Consider the following 27,518-nt stretch of genomic DNA (forward strand, 5'->3'; position numbering starts at 1 on the left):
CTCCTGTTAACTCCTGGGCATCCAGATTTTACAATACATTTAATACTTACTAAGTTTTGCACATGAAAAAGGATGCAAAGGATATGCATTAAAGGGCATCACATTTTATGAAGTGGAACTGTAATTTACTCATGTTGAAAGAAACACACTTTGTTCTTCATGTAGGCCAGTAAAACCTACATGGTGTATCCATCAGCGAAAATAAGCAAGATGAAACATAGAAGAAACAGAAAAGTTTATGCTAAAGGCTGTTAAAGAAATCACCCAATTTTCAAAAATTTGAAATGTATTTATTTTGCATCAGTATGATCCAAGAGGTCCACTGTCTCCCTACCTGATCTCTGCTGCCCATTCAAACAGTATTTGAGAGAACATTTACTACTGTGCAATCAGAAGAAGGTCAACAAACTAAATTTCATTCAGCTTATCCCTTTCCTGCACTTTTCCTGTAATCAGTTCCACCAGATATCAACACTCAGACTGGCCTATTCTGGAAACACTTCTTTCACATTATATGTTTCAGAACTTGTGTTCATGAAGACTGGAAACTTTTCACTCACTCCATTTCTGTGAATATAGCTATGGATATTTCTAATACCTCAGTCCCATAATTCCAACAGACTCTGTTTTCAGTCTTTTCCCTACCAACCACATGGAATCTTGGTTCATTGCAAAAGCTGAAGGCTCAACCAAATACTTCATTCTGGTTTGCTGCTGTGGTCAAATTTTCAAAGTTAATGCTTAGGATGCAAGTAGCACAACAGGAATAAGAAAATGAGAAGAATAGATAATGAAAGACAAATGGCACCAGGAGTGACTCTGTTGCACCTTTATAAGTGACATAATGTATCAAAAGATTTTTGAGAATTTAATGGAACTAAAAAAACCCAACCAAGTTCTTTTTCATGACTGACACAAAGGCCAAATAAGCATGTCGGGCATTCCGCAGATCAAAGACAGTTGTGATTATATATAAGATGTTAGGTAGAACAGGTACCCTAATCATTTATGACATGAGAAGTTCATCAAAATAGCATCTCTTGATCATAGAAGTTGAAGAATATTCAGTCTGTTTCTAGATTAGAGTAGCCCTTGTTAATACTGGCCATAGGAAAATGGTGGAACCACTGACACTTAAAATTGCCTCTAGTCCTCCTTTTCTGACTTCCAAGATGTGGCAAAATACAAATCTAGCTAAACGAACTGTCACATTTAGCTGATGACATTTGGTCTACAAAATACTTTACAAAGGATGAACCCACAGACGTTCTGACGTAAGGAACACTTACTTACTTCTGAATACCACTTACTGCTGAAGTACTTAGTCTCTTTCTATTAGCAGACTTCTGACATAGAAATTACTTTAAAAAAATGGAATGGTCTGTTTCGACCAGGCACCTCTGCCTCATTGCCATCCCTGTACAAATGATCAGAGAGCAAAAGTTTGTTACCACCTTTCACAAGCACAAGTACATAGGCGATGTGGCACATTTGCCATGACTGCCAGATAGCTTTAAACAGTGCTTTTCATTTCTTTTGGCAACATGCTGTTTATTTCCCACATTAAATGCCACTGGCTTTTCTGGCTGTGGCATTTGCAAAGTGCCATATGTGCAACTAGAGGCTGCAAGAACCTTGCATGCAAAGAAAAAGACAACAGCTAGTGTTGCTCATGGATGTCAAAGTTTACCTCATAGATTGAGGTGGGAGGGCAGATAATATTCCCATAAATCTACTTTTGGCTTAGAGTCCTGTTGGTAATTCTTGGTGGTGCTGCAAACGAAATGTTCTGTTGTCATTACTCAATTCAGAACAGAAGCATTTCAAGCTCAATAAGCAAACTTTCACCCCATTCACAGGTCAGGGCAGCTCCACTTACACATTTCTAAATGGTTTGTCTCTGGTGCACTAAAACCCACAAGACACCAAGGGTATTTTTCTTCCCTAGAGGGCTTCTGTAGGAGCTGTGTAGGAGTGAGATTCAACCGGTCCTTTTGTTTTTGTGTCTTTGTCACTGCAGGTTTCCGCACTGTGAAGTCCAGTCATACTATTTTTGTTACCATCCATTAAGTCTTCTGCCATCTCCTTGTTCTTCTTGTTGCATTGACAGAAGTCACTGGAGCTCTCTAGAAGGTTGATGCAAAATTTGATAACCAGTGCTAGCCAGGCCATCCCAAAGAGGATCCACAGAGAGATTACATTCTTGTACCAGCCTGGATAGGTGCGATCTGGGTTCATCCCTATAACAGAATCACCCAAAACATTTCTACATTGGATCAAGAGTGCCTCAAAGAAGACATTACACATAAAGCAAAGACAGTTGAAATATCACTTAATACTAGTGATTTCTATATAAAACACAAGTATGCCATCTACTTAGCATGTGAACAGGTGTTGTAAGTATGTTTCACAACATGTCAGCATCTGCCTAGTACTCCTTAGGAATTGCAAATATTACCATAAGAAAGAAAACTAAATCCCAAATTACATCGATGTCAAAGTGAAATTATTCACATTCAAGCACACAGTTTAATTTCTCTACTTAGCACCACAATTTTGTATTAGCATGTAACAGGGGTCCCTGCAGGCAGAGAGGTAAGCAGGTTTTACGTATCAGTGTATGCATCTTGTTAAACCAGATATAAGTATGTGAGAGAGTCTCAGAGTGGGAGAAAAGAGGCCTGAGTAGTCCTAAATCCTCCAAGAACAACCAAACCTTGGAAGACAGATCGAAATTATCACTGGCCTTCTTGGCCACAAAGGCACTCTGTAGGATCGTGGACAGCTTGGTGCCCATCAGGACTGCCAGGTCCTTTTCTGCAGAGCTGCTTTCCAGCAGGTCGGTTATTCCTCCCAGCTCCGTATCATACTAGTGGGGAAAACAGTGTGATGGTCACTTGAACCTTAGTTTTGAGACATAAGCCACACACAGGATTGTAAGGCAAAATTGTTTAGCCTCTACATACCACAGCTGACATATTCAATTACTGCCATACCGAACCTAGCGTATCTATGGCAGTATTCCAGTTACAAAGGTACTACACAGGTGAAGGCACACCTGGAAGAGGAAGGAATGCCAAATGCATTACCAGAAACTGAGAGAAGTACAGCTGCTGTAACACAGAGATCAGCAACATGTGTAAAACCAATATAGGAAAATGCTGAGCTGACCCAGCTTTTGTTAAGTTCCATCTGGCTACTCCAAGCTAACTTTATGCCAGCTTATTTCCATATGCCTACACAAGCTCTAATCATAACTTTGATGTGTTACAGACAAGTCCTGAAGTAACTGCCACTACATTGACTAGCAAGTTGATAGCAAGTGCTATGAAGAAAATAGCAAATCCATAATAGGATGTTTCAGTCTTTCTGTCTCTCAGGAATTCAAGGGTGCATGTGTTTCCATAATCAATTTGTTTTTAACGAGAAAGTCTTTATCAAAAAGGTGTGTCCTGTGTTTCAGCAAATGCAATGGGTGGGGATCCAATCCCATTTCCTCTGGCAAAGAGTTTTGGCATCCAAAACTAGGTAGTGGCTGCTGCCTGACAGTCTACACCTAAGTGACTTAGGCTGCCTTTTAGAAAGCAGTTATCTAGGGTTTTGACAGAAGAAACAGTCCCTGTCTGTTAATAATGATGCAGTGGCATCTGCTTAAAACTAATGGCTGCTGATGCACTGGAGTGTGATAAGTGTGCAACTACAGTGATTAAACCATAGCACTCCTGCCTGGTGGTGTGGTCATTCAAGGGACAGGCCACTTCAACGCCACTCACTGACTGGGAAACAATGTCTTTGTTCTTCCACAGGTAGCATTGCTATGGCAGAAATCATGTCTTCTCCAACCTGTCAAATGCCCACCACAACATACTGATCATCACATCTGCGGATTGCTACTGGTGCCAAACTACCACGTGGGGAGCTTTGTATGTCATGGATTTGGCTATGCTGTTCAGGAGGTGAAAGCAATGAAATGTGAACTACTCACCTATCACATAGTCTCCAAACCCTATAGTGCTGAGGGTAATGAAGGAATAGTAGAAGCCTTCTTCATAAGACCAGCCTTCTTTGTCAGAGAATAACAAGGGAGGTAGCAGGAGGAACAGTAACAAGCCAGTTACCAGTGCACAGGTCTTCATCAGGAAGGAAGTTTTATTCTAGTAAAACAGGAGGGGGAAAAAAAAGATTGTCATAAGACACATAGCAAGGAAAGTCCAGCTTGGTTACCAGTTGAAGATGATGAGGGACTCCACAAAAACATACAAACATTCATTGAATTCCACTATAATAAATGGTGTGTCTGTCCCAGACGTGTGTGTTGGTTTTAGTTGGGATGGTTATTTTCTTCAGAGTGGTTAGTAGGGGGTTGTGCTTTAAATTTGTGTTGAAAACGGTGTTGATAATACAGAGGTGTTTTATTGTTGCTGAGCAGTGCCTGCACAGTGTCAAGGCCTTTTCTGCTTCTCACCCTACCCCACCAGTGAGTAGGCTGGGGGTACACAGGAATTTGGCAGGGGACACAGCCAGGACAGCTGGGCCCAAGTGACCAAAGGGGTATTCCATGCCATATGGCATCATGCTCAGCATATAGAGCTGGGGGAAGAGGTATGTTCACAGTGATGGCGTTTGTCTTCCCAAGTAAGTATCATGCATGATGGAGCCCTACTTCCCTGGGAATGGCTGAACACCTGCCTGCTGACAGAAAGTAGTGAACAAATTCCTTGTTTTGTTTTGCTTGCATGCACAGCTTTTGCTTTACTTATTAAACTGCCTTCACCTCAACCCATGAATTCTTTACTCTTCTGATTCTCTTCCCCATCCCACTGGGAAGGGGTGAGTAGCTACATGGTGCTTAGATGCCAGCCAAGGTTAAACACTGACACCCAGTTAACACAAATTGGGCATCACGTTTGTAAGTCTTAAATTCATGCCAGTTTAAAGCCTATTCCACAAATGTTCCCATGTAACTTACACATGCAATTCTAACTATAACTGATGATAAACAGACCAGATAGTCTAGGACTGTGCATAGCTCACATGCTTTATCACTTCTGTTGCTCTAGGGGAAGTCATTCATCACATAATTTCCCTCAATTAATAAACAACCTTATCTGACACCTCATAGGGCTGTCATAAACTAAATTTATTTGCTTCCAGTTATTCCTGAGCATTACTGCCTTTTTGGTCAAATAGTCAGCCAGGCTGTCCTTATTAGTCATAGGATCTCAAATACCAATGTCCTCAGTCTTTTATTTCCTTGAGATATACCTGTCCACACCGCTTACCTGCCAGTGAAACACTTCCTCTAGGCGACAAGCACAGTGCTGAACCCCAAGCAGCATCAGCTGCCCAATTTCGTTCAGGAGTACAAGGTTCAAGGGGATCCCAAAAAGTGCAAACACAATGCAGAAGATTCGACCAGCCACAGTGCTGGGGCTCAAGTTCCCATAGCCTAGAGAGGAGAGGAATGAAGCATTAACTCTAAACTATTCTCTGCTTGCCCTCTCCCCCTGGAGGGGTGAACCTCCATCGTCTACAGAAGTTAGGCGAGAAGGTCACTGCCCCAAAAGGACCTTTGTTATAAATAACTGTAAGTTACATCCATTGTTTGTCATATTCTATTGTGGGCTGGAAAATAACATTTCTTTCCCTGCCAATTTTGCTTAGTTCCTTTTCCATTTACCAGTGAATTTCCTCTCCCCTATCCACTGCCCTGGCTGGGATCTGACGTAAATGCAAACCTTCCGTTTAGTTCAATTTTTGTAAGCATTGTTGGCATGGGGTTTGCTGGTAAATGATCATGCATGGCTGTCAGATGGCCTCTGAATCACAACAGTGTTTTAATTATAACAACCACCATCTTCTACCTTTGTCCCACAGGACTAGTGAACTTAACACTGCATCCTTGCTTATACTCTTTTGCACCATAAGTACCAAATATATCTTAAATTATCAAAATTATTGCCCAGAGTCAATATACCTGGAGAACTTATATTTAACCTGTGTAAAATACATCAGTTTCAGACCCAAAGAAAAATAAAGTGTTTTAAGTTTTGCCTCCTTCTTCTAGTCATGGGAAGTGGTCTAATAAAAGGTCCTGCTCTGCAAGCACAGCCTTGCTTGTATCCTCAGATCATTCTGTCTTCAAAATCACTTGTCTTTGTTGCCCGCACCTTCTTTTTAAAATGTCCTGTAAAATTTGCAGACTTGCACTTGTAATTTCCAGTGTTTTATGCCACAAGAAAGTCAGATTTAACTAGGGTGTACTTCACAGGATGCTTTCAGAGATAGAAGTAGCAGCACACCACAAGCATTAAAACAGTGCCTTAGCCAGTCAGAGACCTACGGCCTTAACTACAATCCAAAATCACCTCGGTTCATTAGAGATTGGTGTATGTCCACATAAGAGGTTATCTTTTCACCGCAAATAAGTAAAGTTTATCTTTTCACCACAAATAATGCTATCCCCTCCCAGCGCCACCCAACCATCGGCACAGCAAGCACGGAGGCTCTTCCCCTACGGCTGCCTTTCTCAGCTATTGGGTGCTGTAGCCTCAGGGCAAGTGAGCAGTGCCCAGCAGGGAGAGGCCCCAGGGCTGGGCTCTGTATCCCAGATAAGTGAGAGTGCAAACATCTGTGGTTAACTCCAGAGTCCTGTTCCTTCACTAACCTCTGTCACATGCCAGCTGCAATAAGCCACTGACCAGCAGCGTAGAAATAACTGCAACTATGAGCTGGAGCTATCTACACGTTCTGTGCCAAGTTTTTGCTAACAAAAATATCTCACCACAGACAACTCTGCTGTTAACTGCACGGGTGCACCAGCAACCTATACCCAGGAAAAAAAAGGTCCGGGGGCAAACTATTCCTAAGTATGAACCCCCACAAACTCCAAATTTTATGATAGGGAGAACATCCCCTCCAATAATATACCTCCAAAGGAGCCCCAGAAGCCTGTCCCTGGGAAGAGAGGAGCACCCCCAGAAAGAATGGGATGCTGTTATGTAACTAGATGTTTTGAAATACAGTGAAACAAAAGGGACTAAATTAAGACTTCATTCCAGTGCTACTTTTTTGTGAGCAGCTTTTCAATGTTAATGCACTTTCCCAATGATCGCTAATTTCTGCCAGCTTTCACCATTTTTAGACTAAAAAGTGTGGTAAATGAGACATGTAGGCAAGTACATCTTGGTAGATGACCCCTTCTAAGTGAATTATTGAGAGATGTGTCTGGTGTGATGCATTTCACACTGGCTGTGACATTTCAGTGAACAAGTTCCAATTTTTCTTTTATGGGATTAGGGTGTTTTGTGGCCTAACCTGGCCCAGCAGATAGTGCTGGGGGGCATTTACTGTAGGGCTGGAGGCTGAGTCACATACATTATGGCTAGTTATTCCCATGGTTGTTTTCCCCCAAACCTTCCCCTTTCCTGTATCTAGTTTCAAAAGACTGTGTAATGTCTTGGGCAGCTCTTTTTACCACAGCTAAGTTTCTCTGCAGGAAAACATAAGTGAAGAAAGGCCCATGATCTCAGGTCACTGTGTGAAGCACAGCAGCCTTCAGAATTGTGGTGATGCCACACAGTGCTGACTGGAGAGCACCTAAAGTTAACCTGTATGTTACAAATTATTTAGAGTGAAAAATTGAACGATGTAGGGAGGTCTAATGTGCACAGTAAACCCAGCCCTTCAGATACCAGATCTGCTTTGCATTCAATTTCTCTGGCTCCCTTTTCCCTTAGACTCAGCAGCTTGAGATAATTTTCTGAAGACTTGGTACACAGTTGCTGTACATATGCCAAAAAGCCATGCCCCACCAGCTTTTTATACAGGATACAAAGTATAAGCAAACAGCACAGGAGACTTTAGATTATGCAAAATGGCCAGAAATTTACTCCTGGCTGGTTACATCCACTTGTCTTTGCACTAGACAAAGAGATGCCAACCTAATTGTATATAAACCTCAATTGTTACAAAACTCAAGCAGGAATGAGAAAATAGGACTTTCCCTCTTCAGTATTAACTGGTGTCTTATATCATCGTGGGCTATATATTAGAAGATCTGAACCAGATTCAGAAACTAAAACTACACTGCCATTTGTGTCACATCCCTCATGAGCCTGCTGCTGGGATGTCACCTGGCACATACCTGAGCAAAGCAGCACTGAAGAATGATGACTAGAAAACTGCAAAGACATCAAAGTATGTTTCCACTGAAGCAGCTGGATTAAGGGCATGTATAGCTCCTCTCATTTTGAAATAAGGCGTAATGTAAGTTAAGCTTCTTTAGAGGAAACAAAACAAGAGTGGTTTTATTTCTAAATGTTCATAACCATGTGCTTTAACTCATGTGCTTCTGTTACACACATTAAGTAATTCAGGATTTTTTTTCATGCTTTCCCATTCCTGTCCATAAAGGATTCAGAAGCCCTGTAGACTTGTTAAGAAGATGAAATTTATTAGCAAAAGATCTTTTAATTCACAGGACAACACTTGCAGTGCCCTCAGTTAACTGAGGCAGCTGCAAATTCCTGCTACCCACAATAAGAGGTTTGTTTCACTCCTTTTCTCACTGCCCAGATATAAAAGAGTATTTTCATCAAAAAGTGCTTAGAACAAAAAGCATCTATCATAGGCTGAAAAACATCTGAAAATTTACCTAAAAATTTCATCTGCAGAAAAAACCCCCAGAGTTAGCATTAAACCAAATCTCCCCAAAAATGCGTGTGAATGCTAAAACCACTGATAAAGCTACTGGTTAGAAAAGTAATTCTTGTTTTTTCAAATCGTTTCTCCTACCTGAAAGTATACAAACCATCACTTTCTACAGAAATAGTCTAATCCCAAATTTACAGATTGCTCTTGTTGACAGTATTTTGCTTTACAACCTGGCATCCATCTAAGCCTGTGGGCCAGGTGTCCACTGTGCAGTTCACTGAGGGGTGTCAATGCCAGAATTACTTTATTTTGCATTACACATTTAAATACTCAGATAAAAACTTCTCTGCTTGGCAGTTGGGGCGATGTTCAGTGAGCCACATTCCTGTCCTCCCAGGCACTGGAAGAAGTTAAACCCTTGAACTATCCAGCTCCTCCCACCACCAGCTCCTCCTCCAACACTCTTCAGGAAATCTAAACTTGTCTTTCCTTTGTGATCTTTACAAGTGATCCAGATGCTTTAATACAGGAGAAATTAAAGGTTTTTTTAATGAAAAATTCAAATGTTTCACTGAGGAAAAAAAAAAAGAAAATTCACTTTAGATTGAAAAAATGTCTTTGTGCAATTGAAAGTGGAAAAACCCCAAACACACCTACTGAACACTCACACAGCCTTATGGTAATGTTTGTCTGGTTCCTGAAAACATGAGCATGGTCCCAGCTTAGGTGGAAGGTGACCCTGACAAAGCCCTCATTAACCTGCTCTGACCTCATAGCTGACGGCTTTAAGCAGACAGTTGCACCAGAGACCTCCTGAGGTACCAGGAAGCCTGAATTACCCATGATCTTACAAGCATTAGGATTTTCAGAGGTCATTTGGTACCACCTACATTCACCTGAAGATCAGCAAGTCAGGGGTTCCTATCCTTCCTCATACTTTGAATGTCTCCATAAACTACATAACTACATAAAACAGATTAACCTGCTTGGCTTCTCAAGCTTTTTGTGAGATTTCACATTATACCCACCAAGTCTGCCCTAAGTTCAAGAACACTTACCAGCTGGACACAGCTAAGGACACCTGACATGGGAAGTCACAGTTATTTCCAATACACCCATCCAGGGGGGATGCTACAGGCTCCCAAATGTAGAGACAGAAACAGGACACAATGCCACAATGCTTGCATTGACTTCTCAGTTTTATGATTAGAACAAACAAAAACATTTGAAGAATTTGATTTTAAAAGCTAGTGGTTGCAGAATCTCAAGAACTGTGTCTTATATGGGGAAGCTCATTGGAACCCTGGCAGGTTGAACCAGGGCAGAATTATTAACACTTTTAGCCCTATGAAGTTCCAGGTGACAGTAAAATTTGGTTGCACACTCCTTCAGTGAGTGAAAAAAATGCTTCAGAGGAGTACTGCAGTCTTTTATTTGTGCTGTGTGTACACTGGAAGCTGTATAGTGGGCCTAGTCTCAGCTGGGTGAGATGGCATGCAGTCAGGAAAGCAGACCACATTTCCAGTGCTCAGGAGATAGCTTAGAGGATGCTGCTGTGAGTGGCTATCCCCACATCCACCTCTCACGGAATATTGTGCCACATCCTACTTGGCCAAGCCTGTAGAGCAGCTCTTCCAGCTGTCTCAGGGCAGGGAAAAGATCAATACATTAATAGTGGTGGCTTTTCAGCAGAGAACTCCCCTACACAAGAGGTTCTGAGGTTCACAGAGGATTCAAATATTAAAGTGGTCCCAAGCTGTTATTCCAGATTTTAACTGGTTTGAGCCATCAAGTTAGTTTAACTGAATTCCCCAATGGACTGTCAGCCAGCAATGGGCAGAAACCTGGCCATTTCTCAGGAGCTCCACCAGACACTGGGCAGCACTACAGAGGGTCCAGGTCTTCACAAAACTCTTGCTGGCCCAAAGCTTTACCCTACCAGGATTTCACAGCCCTGAAATTGCTACTGCTTTTTTCCCCCTGCACTGGAATCCTCTCTGGCAACTACTCAGTGTCTGTAACAGTGTGTTAATACCATCTCTCACTGAATAGCCTGATCCACATCTCTTTTGTTATCTCCCAGTCCTTTGGGGTATTGCTTTTAGGAGATATGTACTGTGCTAACCAGAGAAGGAAAGAACAGGAAGAAGGTATTTCCCTTCTTTTCTTCATGGTGAGATGTTTTACTTGTCCCTTTTTATATTTAAAAAAGAGCCCTTGAAATTCATACAACTGAATTCTGGTGGCTTTGCCACCAGAAAAAGGTCATACAGCACTAGGCAATGGCATCCATCCACCCAGTATTAAGTGGGACGTTCAGGCTAGAGTGGACAATATTCCTCCTACTCTCAGGCTTGCACAGACGAGTCAGCCTCATCACTGACTATGGAAAGAGCCTTTCCCTAGTACCTTTTCTGAAATTACACCACCCTGTGGTCGTTTGGCTTTAGGAACTTTCATTTTGTGCCCCATTCTGAACTTGCTTTGACCTGCTAGTCCAAACTAAGTAGGAGGAGAGTAAACACAGAAAAGAGAGACTTTGTGTCGGCAAGGGATAAAGAAGTCTGAGAGATAAAATCAGCAGCAAATTAGCTTCTCCTTCCCTAATCATTTTTAGTACTACAGCTCTACAGGAACTTTGAAGATGACCCTTCAAGGCATTGGAGAAAGGGTTCTTCTGGAAAAATCTGCAGAAAATGAGATAATATATAAAATCTGCCATGATATGATATGACAAAGCCAGCAAGGAAGAAAGCACAGAAGCATAACAGTGGGGAGAAGGAATCAGCAGGCAGACAGGGCTGCCCATCCCAAAAGTTACAAATGCAGTTCCATTCAAATGATGAGATTGGCCGAAAACTACATAGGCTTTGGGCACTTCTTTAAACAAGAGATTTTAGTTCATACCTATCTGTTCCTTAAACCTTTGGGATTGAGGTACCAACTAAGTCCAGCCTGCAGGTTAGAACTCGCTTGTTTTTAAGCAAAGTTCACATGCTGCTTTTAATCATTAGTAGGGAAAATAGATGAGGCTCTCATTTATATGGAAGAAGGACACCATGCAGAAGATACTGCAACAGGAGACATGGGGATTTAAAGCTTGTCACTGGAGAAAGAAGCTAATGCTGCTCAGTTGGTGTTAATGGGGAAAGAAGTTAACATCCCCTCCTGTACCCTGGTGAGAAATGTTCTGGTAAGGACTTGAGTAATGGACGAAGCCTTCTGAGGAGAGTTAAAGCACCTAAAGTAGAATACAGAAGCTGGCAGACCAGAAAGAGCATCTCAAAGGCAAGTGATGAAGGTAAAAGTGATAGTGGCTTTGGCAGTGCTGTTTGAGAAGACTAAGGGAAGGAGTCACAAAGATGTTTTATCGCATAAGAGGCCAGCAAGGCATGAATAGCGTTAATCACAAAGAAAAAATGTGGAAGAGAAACAGCCCAAAGGACTTGCAGCAGCTGGAACACATGGAATAGAGGCCACTCAGATTCTTCAAAATCTTTATATAGTAGCCCTAAATTCCTGAGAATCTCTCCTCTCCAGTATCATCTTAGCTCTACCCTTCCTGAACTCATTTGCCAGAATGCCTTGGATTTTAACTCCCATAGGCTAATCTTGTGCAGCTGGATTTGCTTTCATTGGTTCCATAATCACAGCCTGAGATAAACTCTTCCTTGCCATGTAAGAACACTAAAACCTCTACAAATCCTCAAGAAGCCTTCTCAATTGTCATTTATCTCATTGCCATACCTTATATATGAAGTTTCCTATTGTGACTCACCCCTTTAAACGTCATTGAATTCCTTGGAAAGGAGCTTGTCTCTTTACTTGACATCATCAATTATCCTTCCCAGTCACACTGTGGTATCCTCAGTGAGGCTGAACCCCTCACTATCTCAAGAATTTGCATAAAGAGAGATTATGATAACAGACTCTGGGTGAGGCTCTGTGAAACCATTTGTAGTTTTCTACAACACACTGTGATTGAAAGAGTGTTATGACACTAATCTGTATGCAACTAACAATTTAACTTGAAAAAGCAAAATGAAGGGTCCAGTTGTCTGCAGTTCTCTGCATAGAAATGCCTTGTATGGCATTCTCAAATCCACAACTGAAAAATCATGAACAAGTCCATAGAGTCATAGCATCAGCTTTAAAATTACAAGATGAAGAGCTGCAATACTCGGTTCTTTTCAATTTTCAATTGCCTCTGCTATCAGCTCGGCTGTGTCATGCCCCGTCCTGTCTTCCTCCCCTGCAGCCATCAGGGTGAGGAGTTTACTTAAAAAAAGAGGGGAGTGGGGGGCTGGGGGAGGGAGAGTAGCCTAGCAGCTACTCTTAGTAGAAGAGCAGAAATGGTTAGTCTAGATCTCTGCCAACATCACAAGATTCTCTTATATTTTAACATGATAAATTTGATTCTTCCTGAATATCACTAATTTAAACTGGCTGTGGTGAAACAGTCACTCTGATGGCTTAGAAACTCATCAGGATTCACTACTGCAGCAAGCAAAACATCTCTGAGCAGATGGTGCTTTCTACCAAAGGCGGGAAGGAACTGGCCAGGCTCTGCTGGAAACCCACAGCCTGTGTAACCCTGTCTGATGAGCCTCCACTGCCATCATCTGGTATAACCCTCGCCTAGCAGTACAACTGAAACACACAAAGTGTGGTCCCAACCAGGACAATGCATGTGCAAAAGAGCAGGACAGAAAGATGTACTGAGTCACAGGAAGATGACACACCACCACTCACTTGTCTCCACCCCCACAAAAAACCCACAAACCCTCTCTTTCGTTGAGCTCATGCTTGGGGGCTTAGTGTTCTGGAACCAGAGTATCTTCAGTAACAATCAGAAGTCAAAAGAAGGTTTCCATTTGGGTACAAAAAAGAAAATTCTTGATTTTAAAATATACTTAAAATTGAAGAGAGCTGACAAGTCAAGAAACCCATGAGGGATTTTTGATACTTAACAATCATGTCTCCACATACTCTCCCCTCCATGCTTTTTTTTTTTTTAAACACTAGGTCACACCACAAGAAAAAGACATCAGGGCAAGTTATTAATGGTTTTGGGGGCAGGGGATATAAACTGACAATAATTAATAGCATCTGCCTTAAGTAGCTCTGTACCTGTACATTTGTTTGTTTCCATTTCCTCTCCCCCTACTTATTTCCATCATTTCTTTGTGACTTTGCATTACCCCATTTGCTGAAACCCGAGTCAACTGAATTGTAATGTTTATCCAGCTATTTAACTTTCACTTGAACAAGCAGGTCCTCATCTAATACAGGCAGTAATAAGGAGGAAAAATTCATAAATTTAGTCTCTGAAGACACAATAGCCAGTATTAAGAATTTTCCAAAACCATTCTTGTCCTTGTGACAGGCAAAGCTCATTTCAATGCACAATTCACCTCAGACCTCTCAGAGTGCACACGGCTTGAGAAAGTCCAGGCAGTGCAGCACCATTAAGTTCAGGCCCCAGAAGCTGCATAACTTAGTAAGAATATGTCCTGAGCTAATTATCCCTGTGTCAAATCAGGTAGAGATCATTACTGTGCGGGCACTGACAAAGTATTCCTAGGGCTAGGTTCATGGGTGCTTCCCTACTTGGCTACTGCAAGCTTCAGGGAACTACATAGTGCTGGAGCAGCATCTGAGTGCAGGTCCTCATTCCCACTTTTCCTACCTATGAGGTGGTCCCATAAGCAGGGAACTCTTACCAATGGTTGTTATTGCAGAGATGGAGAAGAAGAAAGACCCACTGTAGTCCCACCTGCCCAGGCTAGTGGTGTTTCCCTGGAGGGTTATGCCACTCTTGTAGGCTTGGATGATACCCTGCAAAGAGACAATAACATGAGATCCCACAAACCCCTTTAAGGCAAGTTCACTTGACTGGCATTTCCACTTCTAGCTGGTAAAATACCAAACTACAACCACTTCTGATTCTGTTGTTTCCCTTTTAGGAGAGGAGATCTTGTGCCTTAGAGACCAAAGGGCTGCAAGGTCAGAAAAGCCAAAATCCAGCATATTGCTTCTAAGAAAAGGGCATCTACAGTAAGAAATGAAAGTTGCATGTGCACATGGTAGATTATAGAGATAAATGTGGAAGGGATTGGAGGGTAAGAGCTAGCTAGAGAAGGCCTAGACAGACAGTAATTAAGACCGCCTTACGACATATTCATTATGAAAATGAAATGTTTCCAGATGGGCTATTCCAATGGCAGCAGTCCCAGGGCAGCAAATAGACATGCATATGTAAATGATGTAAATATGTAAATGATACAGATCCCTTGCAGGGGATCCCCCTGGGGAGGAATACATCTGGTGTGTTATAGGAGACTGAGACTACTCAGGTTGGCCAAAATGACCCCACATCAGGACTACAAGTGTGAATGAACGGACCAGATTAGCATTATGCCCAATTCTGTTCAATCCTCCTGGGAAAGACCTAGAAATCACTAGCTGAAGTGTGCAGAGTTATGCCAAAATAAGACATCAGATGTCTTAAAAGTGCCCATGTCTGACTATGCCTTCCCATGCCAACAAAATTAATGACTGTTGTGTCCAAAACAACATTATTCACAGCATGTACACTAAACATTTCACACTGACACTTCCCCTGACAGTTGATTATCCTTGGATGCAAAAGTGTAGCCAAGAATACATAAAATTCATCATCTCTGAAAAAGACATGCAGATACTAAATAATACTGTCCCTATTCTAACAAAGGCTGCTAATAAAGCTTTTCACCACTGATAAAAGGAATCACACTCAGATTTTCATCGGTGGTTTTACAAATATGTTGCAGTTTATACATCCACCGAACAAACTGGCATGTCAAACCTGCAAAGCAAGGAAGTTTTTTCCCATTTTACTGATGTTATGTGCTCTACATAATTTATATGATTTATATAATATTATACAAGGCTGTGAATTAAAAACTGTTTCCAGGGTCCCAAGCAGCAGCTTAACTACAAGGATCATGATCTCTTTTCTCTAGAGCTACTAATTCTCACACTAAGACCAAGGAGCAGCTCAGAGATCAACACATTCTTCTAATCAATAAACACTGTTTGATAGTGCATTTGCAGAAATATCTTGATTTACTCATAACTGAAGGCAACTTAAACCCTTCAGGGCCACATTATAATCTATTAAATTCTACATTATGAGACAGAGCAGAGAGTCCATGCTCTGAGAAGGGCTAAGGACCACATTATGTTGTATTGCATTTTGCTTTCTTCTGTGAATTGTCGCTGTAACGTGAGTGGGCAACTCAAAAAACAAATTTGTATATAGCAATAGTGACACAAAAGAACCAAGCCCTGCTTCCCTTCCCCATGCAGCTACCCCTGGGGAAAAAAAAAAAAAAAAAAAAAAAAAAAAAAAAAAAGAGAGAGAAAAGGTTGTCTCAGGAAGCCCCCAGCAATATTTGTTTTGAACAGTTGTGTGTAATTCCCCCACCCGTTGCTCTTCTCCCAGGTCTGGTGTCTGCAGTGAGGTTTGTCAGGTTGCATGGGGTGCACGCTGACAACACTTGACCTTTGGTTTAAGAAGTGTTAAGAAACCGCAGACAATGGCCTAGACAGGAATCAGTTTGCACGAACATAAAATAACTCCCAAAGTAAGTCAAATGGCAAGAGACACTGGAAATTTATACAGATGACCTATTTTTTTCCTCTCCAGAAACTAGCAGTTAAAATTGAAATAAAAAAGCATTTTATTTTCCTCAAAATTTCCTTCTGTAAACTGTGATCTCTGCAGTCCTAAGTAGTTAGTCTTGAACAAATACATAGCTGCTGGAACAGCAACAGTCCAGTTCTCAGATTAATTTATTATCAGCTGGATCAGAGACACTTGAAAAACTTAAACATGAAGCATGTTTGTTGTCCATTCTCCTGCCTGATGTCCTGCTGATACAAGCTCAGCAATTGACAATATTACACACATCATGTTTTAAAAGTCAGAAACACTTAAGAACCAGAGAGGATTGCAAGAACCTGTGGCTGAACTGGCCCAAGAAAATGGAAAAATCTTCATGCAGAAAAGGGAAACAAAGAGCCTGCAAAAAACATTATGTGAACAAGCAGCAGTAGCCAAGCCTTTTAATGTTTAATTTCACATCTTCGTACCACTTCTGTTCTGCCTGGTTTAGAAGCAAGAGGCTGAGAAGTTGTAAGAACCCACACCAGCTGTGCAGTGACTTGCAACAACTCAGCATCCCAGGGTCACTGTTAACTTGCCCCAAGTGGTGATCCTCCTGCCAGGAAGCACAGGATGTGTCTTGAGGCTCTGCAGACAGGCCAGAATACTTGCCCTAGATGGCATGGTGACCTGCACTGCCGTTAGGGGGAAGGAAGTACCATGTAACCATCACTCACTGGCAAAGAGCGAGCCCTGAGACAGCTGTTTTCTGTTTCTGGTACAGAGGCACTTGCTATGCTTGCCGTAGGCTCCAAGACCCTTCAGCAATAAGCCTCTAGCATTTCTTTGTTAAATTGTGTTATCAAACACCCAGCTAATATCATTAACCATTAGGCCCACCCACCTGTCGAAGCCAGCCCAATGGGGACCACTGAATATTCACACAAATCAAAGCCACTTGAATAAATGAACACTCCCAGAAGAAACAATCAGTTCATTACTGATAGGAAGAAAGAGCTACTGATGTCACCCTTAAAAGGGAAGATTCACAGTGGGTGGAAATAAGAGTACAGGCTTTTGTTTTTTCTAAAGTAAAAAATGCTTTATTATACTATCTAAAATCAACCTTTGACATAGCAACAATGATGACAGAAAATTAAAGATTGACTCTCCTGAGAATGGCAGAACTAATGGAGCTTGCCTTCCTGCAGATGTGCCCATGGAGGCAGATTCATGAAAGAGAAATCTATAGATAGCTATTAATGCACAGAAATTACTTCTGGCACAGGAAGTCATTGGATTGCAAAGTCCTGAAAGCTGAGCAAGCATTCAGGGAGATATCAGTGAATACTCTCCTTAATTTACTATGTTCCTTTAGACTTTTGCTTTTGGCTATTGGTCTTTCTCATAGAAAAATTAAAAATGGTTTATAATTTTAGAGAGCACAGGAAAAAACCCAGCTGATAAACGCTCTAGCAGAACAGCTGAATTCTCCCTGCTTTTTCCATTGAAGAGGTGTTGATACGTCTCTGCTACTGATTTTCAAATAAACTTCAAGTACATTTTAGCCTGTGGATTCATGGTGTACTAAAGAGTACAGTGAATCACACATGTTGCATCGTAAGTGCTTATTCTCCTTAGCCAGCCTTTTTGAGAACCAGAAACTTAGTTTTACTTTATGATTATTTGAGGTGAAATCCCAGGGGTTTTCCTTTTTCTCTTAATTAGACTAGTGATTTATACAGTGTCTGCCTCAAAACCTAATGCATTGAAAGGCACTAGTAGAAGCAGTGTCTTAAATCCAGTGTTCAAAAGCAGTTATCTGCCTGGTCTAAGACCCCTCAATACCACCAACTGCTCAAACCAAATAAATACGGAACTTGCAGAGCTTGGGCTTGGTATTTTGGGAACTTTAAAGGTCATGTGGAACTTAAAGAGCAGAAAGGAAACAGGTGGGTGTTAAAATAATCAGAAAGAAACAGAATGCAGTGGTTCTTTGGTTTCTACTGGCAGACAAGCTGTATACCATAAAACCACAGTTTCACTTCTCTGTACTTATTTCCCCCTCTCTAAAGAGATAATTTACAGTTCACAGTGACGACGACATCTTTAGCTGACAATACTTACACAATTTTAAACTACAGATAGTAGTTTCATGGGAATTATTGTAATTCCTATAGGATTTATAAATTGAGATTTTAAATTCTTAGACCTTCACAGGTCAATGAAACCTCATTTGCAGGCTGCCACATTTTCTCATCAAGTAGGCTATTCTGGTTTTTGACCAAGTAGGCTCTGCATGGTGCTACTTAATACTGCCATGGCTGGTGATTAGAACACCAGCATGATTTCCTCCCAATAAGGTCTATTTAAAATGTAGATACCCGTCCTGTTACCTTTGTGATAAAAACATGCCTCAGAATAGTCCAACTTGGCTTCCAGCTCCACCTTTCTCACGTATAAGCTCTGAAGTTTCAGTTAGGAATGTCATAAGCTAATGCTTGCAAATGCATGCTTTGTTAGATTATATCCCAGTACAAAAGCCTGGTTTGTGCATATTTCTGCAAGGAATTCCCTCCTTGAATTCAAGCTAAGCAGTAACCCTGTGAGGAAGCTGCAGATTTCTGCTGACTCCCTTATCGCACTTATTTTAGGGTGGCAATACCTCATTCTTTCCTTGTCATTTATTAGCAATTGCTGGTTCTTTCTGCAGCAACATCCAAACACAGCACTATCAGCGTTTCCCTATTTGAGTCAAAAAAAAAAAAAAAAAAAAAAAAAAAAAAAAAAATTAAACCACTCTTACAGCCTGAATTTTAAGCCTTCACAGCTCTGGGGCTAGACTTCCACAGATGACTGATGACGAGTGACTAATCAATACTGGAGTTTTTCCACTCTACACAGCTTTGCAGCAATAAACCCAATGTAGTTACAGTTATACCAGCAAAAATTAAACCATACACTTTGAATTACACTCAAAAGATCTCTTCTGTTCATACTGTCTAGCTAAAAAAATCCAACCCCAAACCAAAAAAAACAAACCACAAAAACCTACCCCCAACACCTACAGTTTGGTTCCCACTTGACATTTGAGTATTACATCTTCCTCCCCACAAAATGTAGGTTTATTCTTTTCTATTTGCTGCAGAGCCACTCTATCCTTCAGCCATACCCATAAGTCTCATTTACCATGTTTGCTGTGTTATCGGCTCTGGGCAACTCCCAGCTTTCTCAGCTTACACACTTCCTCTCTTCCATGATTATCATTTCATGTGGGCCCCTCCACCACCAGACTGCAGCTGCAGTACAGCTTCTGATCACCACGTACTGCGAAAGGAAGGACGATTATTTAATCTGACCTCCTTCACACCAACTAAAAATCCCATCTATCACTTCTGCACTGAGACAAAACACCATGTGACAAGGATACAGCCTTCAAAAGATCAGCAGTAAAGAATAAATGAATGTGTATATGTAAACTGAGGCACTATGTTCCTCACAATCTCTTTCTTTGGAACACTATGCTTCTCTTTCCTCCCATAATCTTTACAGTAAAAAAAAAGCTTTATATAAATAATTAAACAGACTGATTCTAATCTGCCTGCTCTCCCCAAAACGAGCAAGTTAAGCAAAAACGACGAAAGCAAATCCCCAAAAGATTATGACCCTACCAAGTATATCCATAAGAATTCCTGACTTTTTTTCTCCTGGAGGAAACCCTCAGGGAAAGAGTCATACAAATGACCTTTTTATAAACTATGGCTCCTGTCACTGCTGTTGTCCCTTGCTTCTGAACTGTGGCATTCTGGCCAGAGGTCACGGTAATCTTGAGATACCTTTAAAGGCAAAAGCAGTATTTACTAAGTGTGTTTGAAAGCAGTTCTCAAGGAAGGCAAAAAAATGTGCAAGTGGACAGGTGTAAGAAACGTTATTCCCAAATTTAGTTGAAGTTTATATATTCTTATACAAAAATCAACTTTTCCAGGGCATACACGTCCTCCTGAAAATGGCTTACCTCATTTCAGACACTTTTCCTTGCCTTTGCAACATTATCAAGGAGGGAAAGAAGGTGTTCAAAAGGCAACAAGCTACCATTTAGGTTAATGAGAAAACAACGCACAAACTTTGTGCACCGGAAATTCTGTCCCATGTTGGCATATAAACATTCATTTATGCCTCACAGAATACCAGCTGTAAATCAGAAGAAAATGGTTAACCCTGACCTTGGTCTCAGATTGCAAGGACAAAAGTCAATTAATTCCCAAAAAATTGACAAATAGATTATTAATCACACCTTTCCCAGCTATGAGCTCTGATCCCTTTGCCTGGAGTGGAAACTTACCTTAATTCTGCCTGAAAGCATAACTGGCACACCCCCCAAAACAAAACCCAAAAACAAACCCCAAAAAACTAAAACACTCAGCTGAATTATTTTGAATTCATGGTCTGGGTGTTTTTTTTAACTTTACACCACTTGAATAACCTGAAAGCTGATCAAGCAACTGCTCCCCTGTCTCCCCAGAAATGTTTGCTAATGTAATTGGCACCAGTTCCTCAAAACCAAAGGAACCCTGATAGCAAAAGCACTTTTACTTCACGGCTGGGTCTCCACTACAGTTTCTAGAATTCATCTGGACTTACACACCAACAGGAAAGGAGTAAAAGATGTAGTCTAGTACAGTAATGTACCAATGCTACCCTAAGCCACTAGTACTTTTTCTGAAAATTAAGCTTTTATATCAAGGAAGAATCTGTGGCATGATTCATGAGACAAAGCGTTGCTGAATTCCAGTCACTTCCCAAACCCCAATGAGAACAGTAACTCGACAGCTGGGCTGCAAAAGAAGTAGGCAGGGCCTGTTGAAAGAAGCTGCCTGTATAATCTACAGAACACAGCAAGGTCACATTGTATTATCCTTGTAAAACAGAGATTTCTTTCCCTAGTTGTTTTTCTTTTAATTGCATTAAAAAAGATCAAGTATGAAGAACAAGTACATACAAAAATAACCCACATCTTCAACAACTGATAAGAACCATAATTACCATTTCTCTTTTTAGAGGGCACCCCCAGTCTTTAGCTATTCACTGCTAGTTGTGGGTTTCAAACCCTCCTGGTAGGAATAGGTTATTGAGACACTCACCAGTCAATGCCAACTGGCTACACTCCCTTGTTACTTCCCACCAAGCCTGACCAGCTGTAACAGGGAATTTGGTAATATCAAAAGGACACATTTCTTTAGGCAGAGGTATAATATAGTAGGCTGCTGTGCCTTTCCTTGCCTCTCTCTTTTTGAACACAGGTACTAGACACCACATTTACCAGAACACCAAGGGGTGAGTCAACTAACCACAAAGAGGTCATCAGTAGGTTTTCTCACCACCTTTCAGGAAGAGTAACAATGTAATGCCAGCCTACTGCCTTACAGAATAATGATTTTACCTTCCACAACTTCTGTCAAACGTATGCTAGATGATGGTATTATTAGCACAGAATACACATTCTTGGTAAGGTACCCACAGCTATTTAATCAACAGGTCTGGAGAATGATGAACCGGCTGTAACTTAAGCAAAGTAGTAGCACATTTTGATAGGCATGATGCTGGAAAGAAAAATTACAGGGCATCAACCCTATTACATCTGTGACAAGCTAATTTGACTAAATCAGGTTCTATAAAGACATTACAGCTCCACAGTACCAAGAGCCATTGCTGTTCCTTAAAGACCCTCACTGCTGGAAAGCGTTCTCTGATGCTCACCCCTTACTGTTGCATCATCTGAGTGCAAGATTATTTTAGTAAACTGTGTTTGCAGGGTTTTATTTCCTGACAGCTGCCACAATTTTCTGCTGGTTCAATGTCGGTACAAGCCAAGGTATTGATGAGGACCTTTCAGTCATGTGGGATCTCACTGCTCTTGTAAACATCTACTCAAACTCTCTGTGTACCTCTAGCTGTTGACTCTGGAGATAACAGTATCTAGATCCACCTGCAGCCATTTAGTTTATAACCTGCCCTTTAGCATTAGGTCCTTTTCACTACACCTTAAATCTTTCTAGGCCAAAAAAAAAAAAAAATTACCTCAGCTTTCATTTTCTTTCATTTTCTCATTTTATGAATGCAACTGTGTTTAAACAGCATTATATAGCTAATACGAGAAATCTAGTAGAAAACCGATAGAACAATGTAATAAATATAGGAAACATCTGTACTATGGAAATACGTATATAACAACAAAAGGTTTCTATCAAAAAAAGGAAGGATAGCATGAAAAGAATGCCATGGTAATAGGGTAACACACAAAAAATGCTGTTCCAAGCTTTGCCCTACAGCCAATAATCTGATTAAAGAGACACTGGTGAGTACAGCAGCTGAGTGCCTGTAACCATTCAAAAGGATGCAGGAAAAGAAGCAAGTTTGGAGGACAGCTTGGCTGGACCAGAGCTATATATATGATCACACTATGCAATAAATCTGAGGCACTTATGCACTAGAAGTGCATCACACTGAAGCATGTCTAAGAGCCCCCAACCCCAAAAGGTCAGAGCAGGTCTCAGCTCTAAGGAACATGACTGTACAAAAAGTGTCCTCTTTGTGTGCAGCCTCACTTTCTGGACACTTCCAGAATCTAGAACCAACATAATTTTTGCCTGGACAGAAACTCTTAGATATTTTTCTCCCCAGCTGAGTCCAGCTACTTTTCTTCATTGTATTCAGAGTATATCACCTGCAATCTGTCTTATCATTGCATCTGCTGCCATCTTCTGCAAGTCTTGTCACTGAGAACTTCCTTTGATGTCACCTCACACCCAGTAGTTCCAGCATGTAAAGACCACCACCATAATTATAATAAAAGGCCAGATACTGCCCTCTTTGCATGTTGCCTAGTGGCTCATGAGGATGGCCTGCTCCCAGTCTTGTTCCTCGTGAGCATGTGTTCGTGTCAGACTGTATACAACGGCAGAAAAATAGCCTGGGGCTAGATGGGTCAACGAAGAGAACTCCCATGTTGCTTGAGTAAATGTCACTGGATGCACTGTAGAGAGACTTGTGGCCACAGTGCCTCCACTGTGCCCCGCGTGCGTATAAACACAAGACCATGCATTGTTTATTCGCTTACATGTAAAGCATTTGCACGTGCTACCTTCAACTACTTGGGAAACGTGCAACTGTTCACACAGGGGAAGAGCCAGCCAATCCTTCCAGGCAAGAGAGCCCCAACAAAATCCAGCTATAGGAAGCAGGGACCCACCACCACAGATGTCACACACTTTCTAACACACTCTCCTCCACTGCTCTGTTTCTGCTGCCAGTCTGCTATTTTCAGCTCCTCCTGTCCTCTCCTTTGTTAACTAGAAAATGACTTCTTCCTTGGAAAAGACCCGAGTCACAGAAATTGCTCCTACAGCACAGTTCACTTGCTTTGCTTCTCTCCTGCCATCCTCACCCCGTGCTCTCCTGCTAGCTCCTCAAAGCTGCAGCTCTCTGTTGCTCTCCATCTGCGCAAGGGTTGGAACAGCGGATTTGCACTCCCAGCTGGTAACTAGGAACTAAGTGATAAACAGGTTGTAAAATTACGTTTCTACATTGCTTAGCAAACTAGGATTTTATTTCATATTGGCCCCTGTACACTTAAAATAAACACAGTTTAGGATTATCTGGAATGAAAGAGCTGTAAGAAAACAATGAGGAATTGCCAGTAATGTCATGCCAATCAAAATTCACACAGTGCTTTACGTTTTCACAAACACTCTTTATATGTCTTTCTTAATTAACAAATAATCAGCTGTGTATCTAGAATACAAGTTTCTTATCTGAAGAGAGCCAGTGATGACATTGCCTGATTATGTGCAATGTGCTGCAATAACAATTTACTGCACAGAAAAACATTTCTTTTTGAGCACACCTAGAGCATGCCAGTGATTGCTGCACAGGAAATTTGAATTTAAAGAATGTAGGAAAGGATCAGTTCTGTGGATTTTTTAGGATTAATTTTTCAGTGTTAAGGTTATTCGAAATAACACACAAAGTCATTCAAACTCAGAGTATGTTTTCTCAGATCACGAGGGCACACACAAATACTCCATAAGATGAAACAAAGCTTATTTGTAACTTTCCCATCAAGGGCTAGCTCAGTCACAATTAAGTACTCACACCGCATATTGTGATAGCCTCTGGTCTAAAGGGATTTCAGTGGCTGCCCTATTTCCCTATTCCAAGGGGGAAGGGTATCAAGAATGAGTAGAGGTCATGCTGCAGTAAAACAAACTATCAGAATGACATTCTTACCTATTTAGTTGTGATTATCTTCTCTCCACTACTAGCACCTTGTTACCATCCTTCATCAAATCCTCCTGCCCTCGTAACCTCTGGGCAAGTGCCATGCCAGGTGCTCACTACACAACGGGCCAGTGCTGAACGAAGCTTGGCTAAGACACAGCTTTATGAAATGCTAGACTAGTCTTTGCTATACTTCTCACATCTCTCTATTTAAATCCCACAGCTAGCACAGCACACACCATAAATAATAAAAGTGGTTACTACGGTAGCTTACAAAAGTCCAAATTTATAGCACATGATCACTGTACTACTGACTGCCAACAGAGGATATACCATCCAGAAAGTAAAGGGATGAGAGCGTGACATAGTCACACTCAGCATAATTTTGTCTGCCAGAGCCTTGCTGAAACACCTGACATGATTACTGTGTTTGGTGGTTTATGTATTCTTCTCTCTGCTGGGGGGGAAAAAAAAAAAAAAAAAAAAAAAAAAAGGAAGTATATATCCAAGTCGCTTTCAGATTCTTTAAACTGCAGTGATGGGTTTCAGTCACCATCATACACTGTTTTAACAAACAAAAACCCACCAAAACAAAACAAAAAAACCAGCCCCAGGTTTTCTTTGTGTTTGGCAACATCTGTTTGAGGGAGGCTGACCAAAGCAAGGAGTACATACTCAACTACCAGCACCTACAGAAATCAAAGGGTTTGGGTAAAGTACTCAAGACACTGCGATAACCTGTTTTTTTTCTATTTCAGGCAAAAAGTGAGCAAAGAGAGACCCATTTATGTCCCTTTACTCATATCTGTATCTAAAAACACAACCATCTGTACTTTAGTAAGACTGCTTCTGTTGTTGCTTTACGTTTTGCAACCATCCTGTAAATATATTCAGAAACATTTTCAAGGATAACTTAAGCGACTCAAGGACTTTCCCTTTAAACAACAAGCAGAACATGGAAAAAAGTTTGACACTAGTACAAACACCAATTAAATTTACCACGACAAAGCCTTCCCATTAGAATTTACCACTCGCAAGACGTCACAGACTGTAACTCATGCTTAGTAAGTGCAAGAGCAAACCTAAACCACCTGTAATTAACCGCAGGTAATTGTCACGTAAGCGGACACCGCCGCCGCCTGCCTTCGGTCAGGACGGCGGTACTTCAAAACCCGCGAACGCCACAGCTCAAGGGACGGCAGCGGAGAACGAAAGCATCTCGCTGTGAGCGGGGAGCACAGGCGGCCGCAGCCCGGGCCGCCCGCGGGCAGGGAGCAACGCGACCGAGGCGGCTGCCCGCAGAGAGCTTCTCCCACGCCGTGGGGGGCTTCTTCGGGCAGGATGATGTGTACGCATACGCTGATACAGGGAAAAAGTTTTGAGGTTTTTGTTGGTTTTTTTTTAAAGTTACTCTCGGGCTGGAGGCGCGGTTGCTGCCGCTCCCGCCCCACTCTCGCCCCCCGGGCCGGAGGCAGCGCCTACCCCGCAGCCCCAGCGGGGGCTGAACTCCGCTCCGCCGCCGCGCCCGGGCTCACCTCGATGAGCCGCTGCAGGGCGGGCCCCTGCAGGCAGGTGTGGTTGGCCAGCAGCTCCCAGTGCTCCCGGAGGAGTTGCTGGGCCGCCTGCACCTCGGCCGGCCGCTCCAGCGCCTGCAGCACGGCGGCGCCCAGCCCCACATAGCCCACGTAGGCCACAAGCAGCACCGGCACCCCCCAGCGCCGGCGCCGCCGCTGCTGCCGCGCCGCCACCATCGGCCCCGCTGCCGCCACGCCGCCCCCGGCGCTGAAGAAGCGGCTCGGCCGGGGGCGGGAGCGGGGCGGCCCGCGGGAGGAGGGCAGCGCCCGGCCCCCAGAACCTCCCCCGGCCTGCCCCTTCGCACTCTCCGCGGCGTGGAGGGGAGCCCGGAGCCGGGCTCTGCCGGGAAAGGGTGGTGGTCCAGCCGCTCGTCCCGCAGCAGCCCACCCCACCCCGCCACCCTCGTCCTTCTCATGCGCCGCTCCACTTCCCACCTGTCTGTCCCGAAGCGTGAGGTTGCCCCAGGGCTCCCTGCTCCGCGCCGCTTGTGCCTGAGTAGGAGCCAGCACCGAGTCACATTCGCCCGTCCGAGGGATGCTACCCAGTCCCTCTCCCGACAGAGCAGAGCCAAGTGCTTCCCTCCCCAGCTAGCACTACTTAGAGAGCAGTACACTAGCGTCCTACGCAAATCTGCGTTCCTCTTTCGCGTAGCTGCTAAACTAATGCAAAAGGCAGCAAACAGGTGTTAGTAACTTAACAAATCTTTGATAGGAACAAGTGAAAAGGTAGCAGCTTTTTCAGAGCCTTTTTATAGTTCGTGGTTTACCTGTGAAACATAGCACTACTTTCTTCATATAGGTAGTTCCTGAGACTTCTCTGTTTTCTTGTATAAGACTGCATCCAATATTCCCTTCTGTTCTCTCACCAATAGATAATCAAATTGCTTTAGGTGTGTAAGAACCTTTTAATTTATCTATTTTGTTACATAATATGAGATAAAGGGGAATAAACCCAGTAAATTTCTGCACAGGATGACTTTATACGCTGTTAGAGAGTAATGTCTTCTCACACTACCTTGTGATCATTTTTGCTAGGGGGGTGTACCTAGTATTACAAGTAAGGCAGCCTCCAAACATGGATTGCCACACTGGAACTGTTCCGGTAATGTGCTAGTTCATGGTTTTCTGGGATGTGCTTTAAACTGACTAGTATAAACACATGGTTTCACTGGCAAGATACAAAAATTAATATGCAAAGGCTAGACCAATTCCAGTGTAAAGATATCGTATGGAGTGCAGTCTTAGAAAAAAAAAAAATTACGCTGCTTTTTGCTCAGTCTTAATTCGGCCTTTCAGGGTGTTCAATACTCAATGATATTTAAAGAAAAAAATGGAATGATATATATATATAAAGAAAACCTTCT

The 27,518-nt window shown here is 42.2% G+C and overlaps 1 protein-coding gene across 1 annotated transcript; it reads right to left on the reverse strand.

Annotated features, from left to right (window-relative positions):
• Window positions 1–268: 268 nt before the first annotated feature.
• On the reverse strand, window positions 269–26,331 carry LOC125323654 (potassium channel subfamily K member 17-like). The gene is made up of 5 exons (XM_048298809.1): window positions 26,116–26,331; window positions 14,379–14,493; window positions 5,283–5,449; window positions 3,986–4,154; window positions 269–2,240 (listed from the first exon to the last, which is right to left on the reverse strand). Exons 1-5 carry the CDS (start codon window positions 26,329–26,331, stop codon window positions 1,945–1,947), a joined length of 963 nt encoding a protein of 320 aa, XP_048154766.1. The 3' UTR covers window positions 269–1,944.
• Between the last annotated feature and the right edge of the window lie 1,187 nt (window positions 26,332–27,518).

This window comes from Corvus hawaiiensis, chromosome 3 (assembly GCF_020740725.1).
Source record: "Corvus hawaiiensis isolate bCorHaw1 chromosome 3, bCorHaw1.pri.cur, whole genome shotgun sequence".
NCBI lineage: Eukaryota > Metazoa > Chordata > Aves > Passeriformes > Corvidae > Corvus > Corvus hawaiiensis.

What these genes read in the sequence shown, in the direction of transcription:
- LOC125323654 (XM_048298809.1), bottom strand. Translation starts at nt 26,331, where the DNA reads ATGGTGGCGGCGCGGCAGCAGCGGCGGCGCCGGCGCTGGGGGGTGCCG. An exon ending in CTCTGCAATAACAACCATTG is followed by an intron (nt 5,450 to 14,378) that starts GTAAGAGTTCCC and finishes TCTCCTCTCTAG; the next exon opens with GCTATGGGAACTTGAGCCCC. An exon ending in AGGAAGTGTTTCACTGGCAG is followed by an intron (nt 4,155 to 5,282) that starts GTAAGCGGTGTG and finishes CTGTTTTACTAG; the next exon opens with AATAAAACTTCCTTCCTGAT.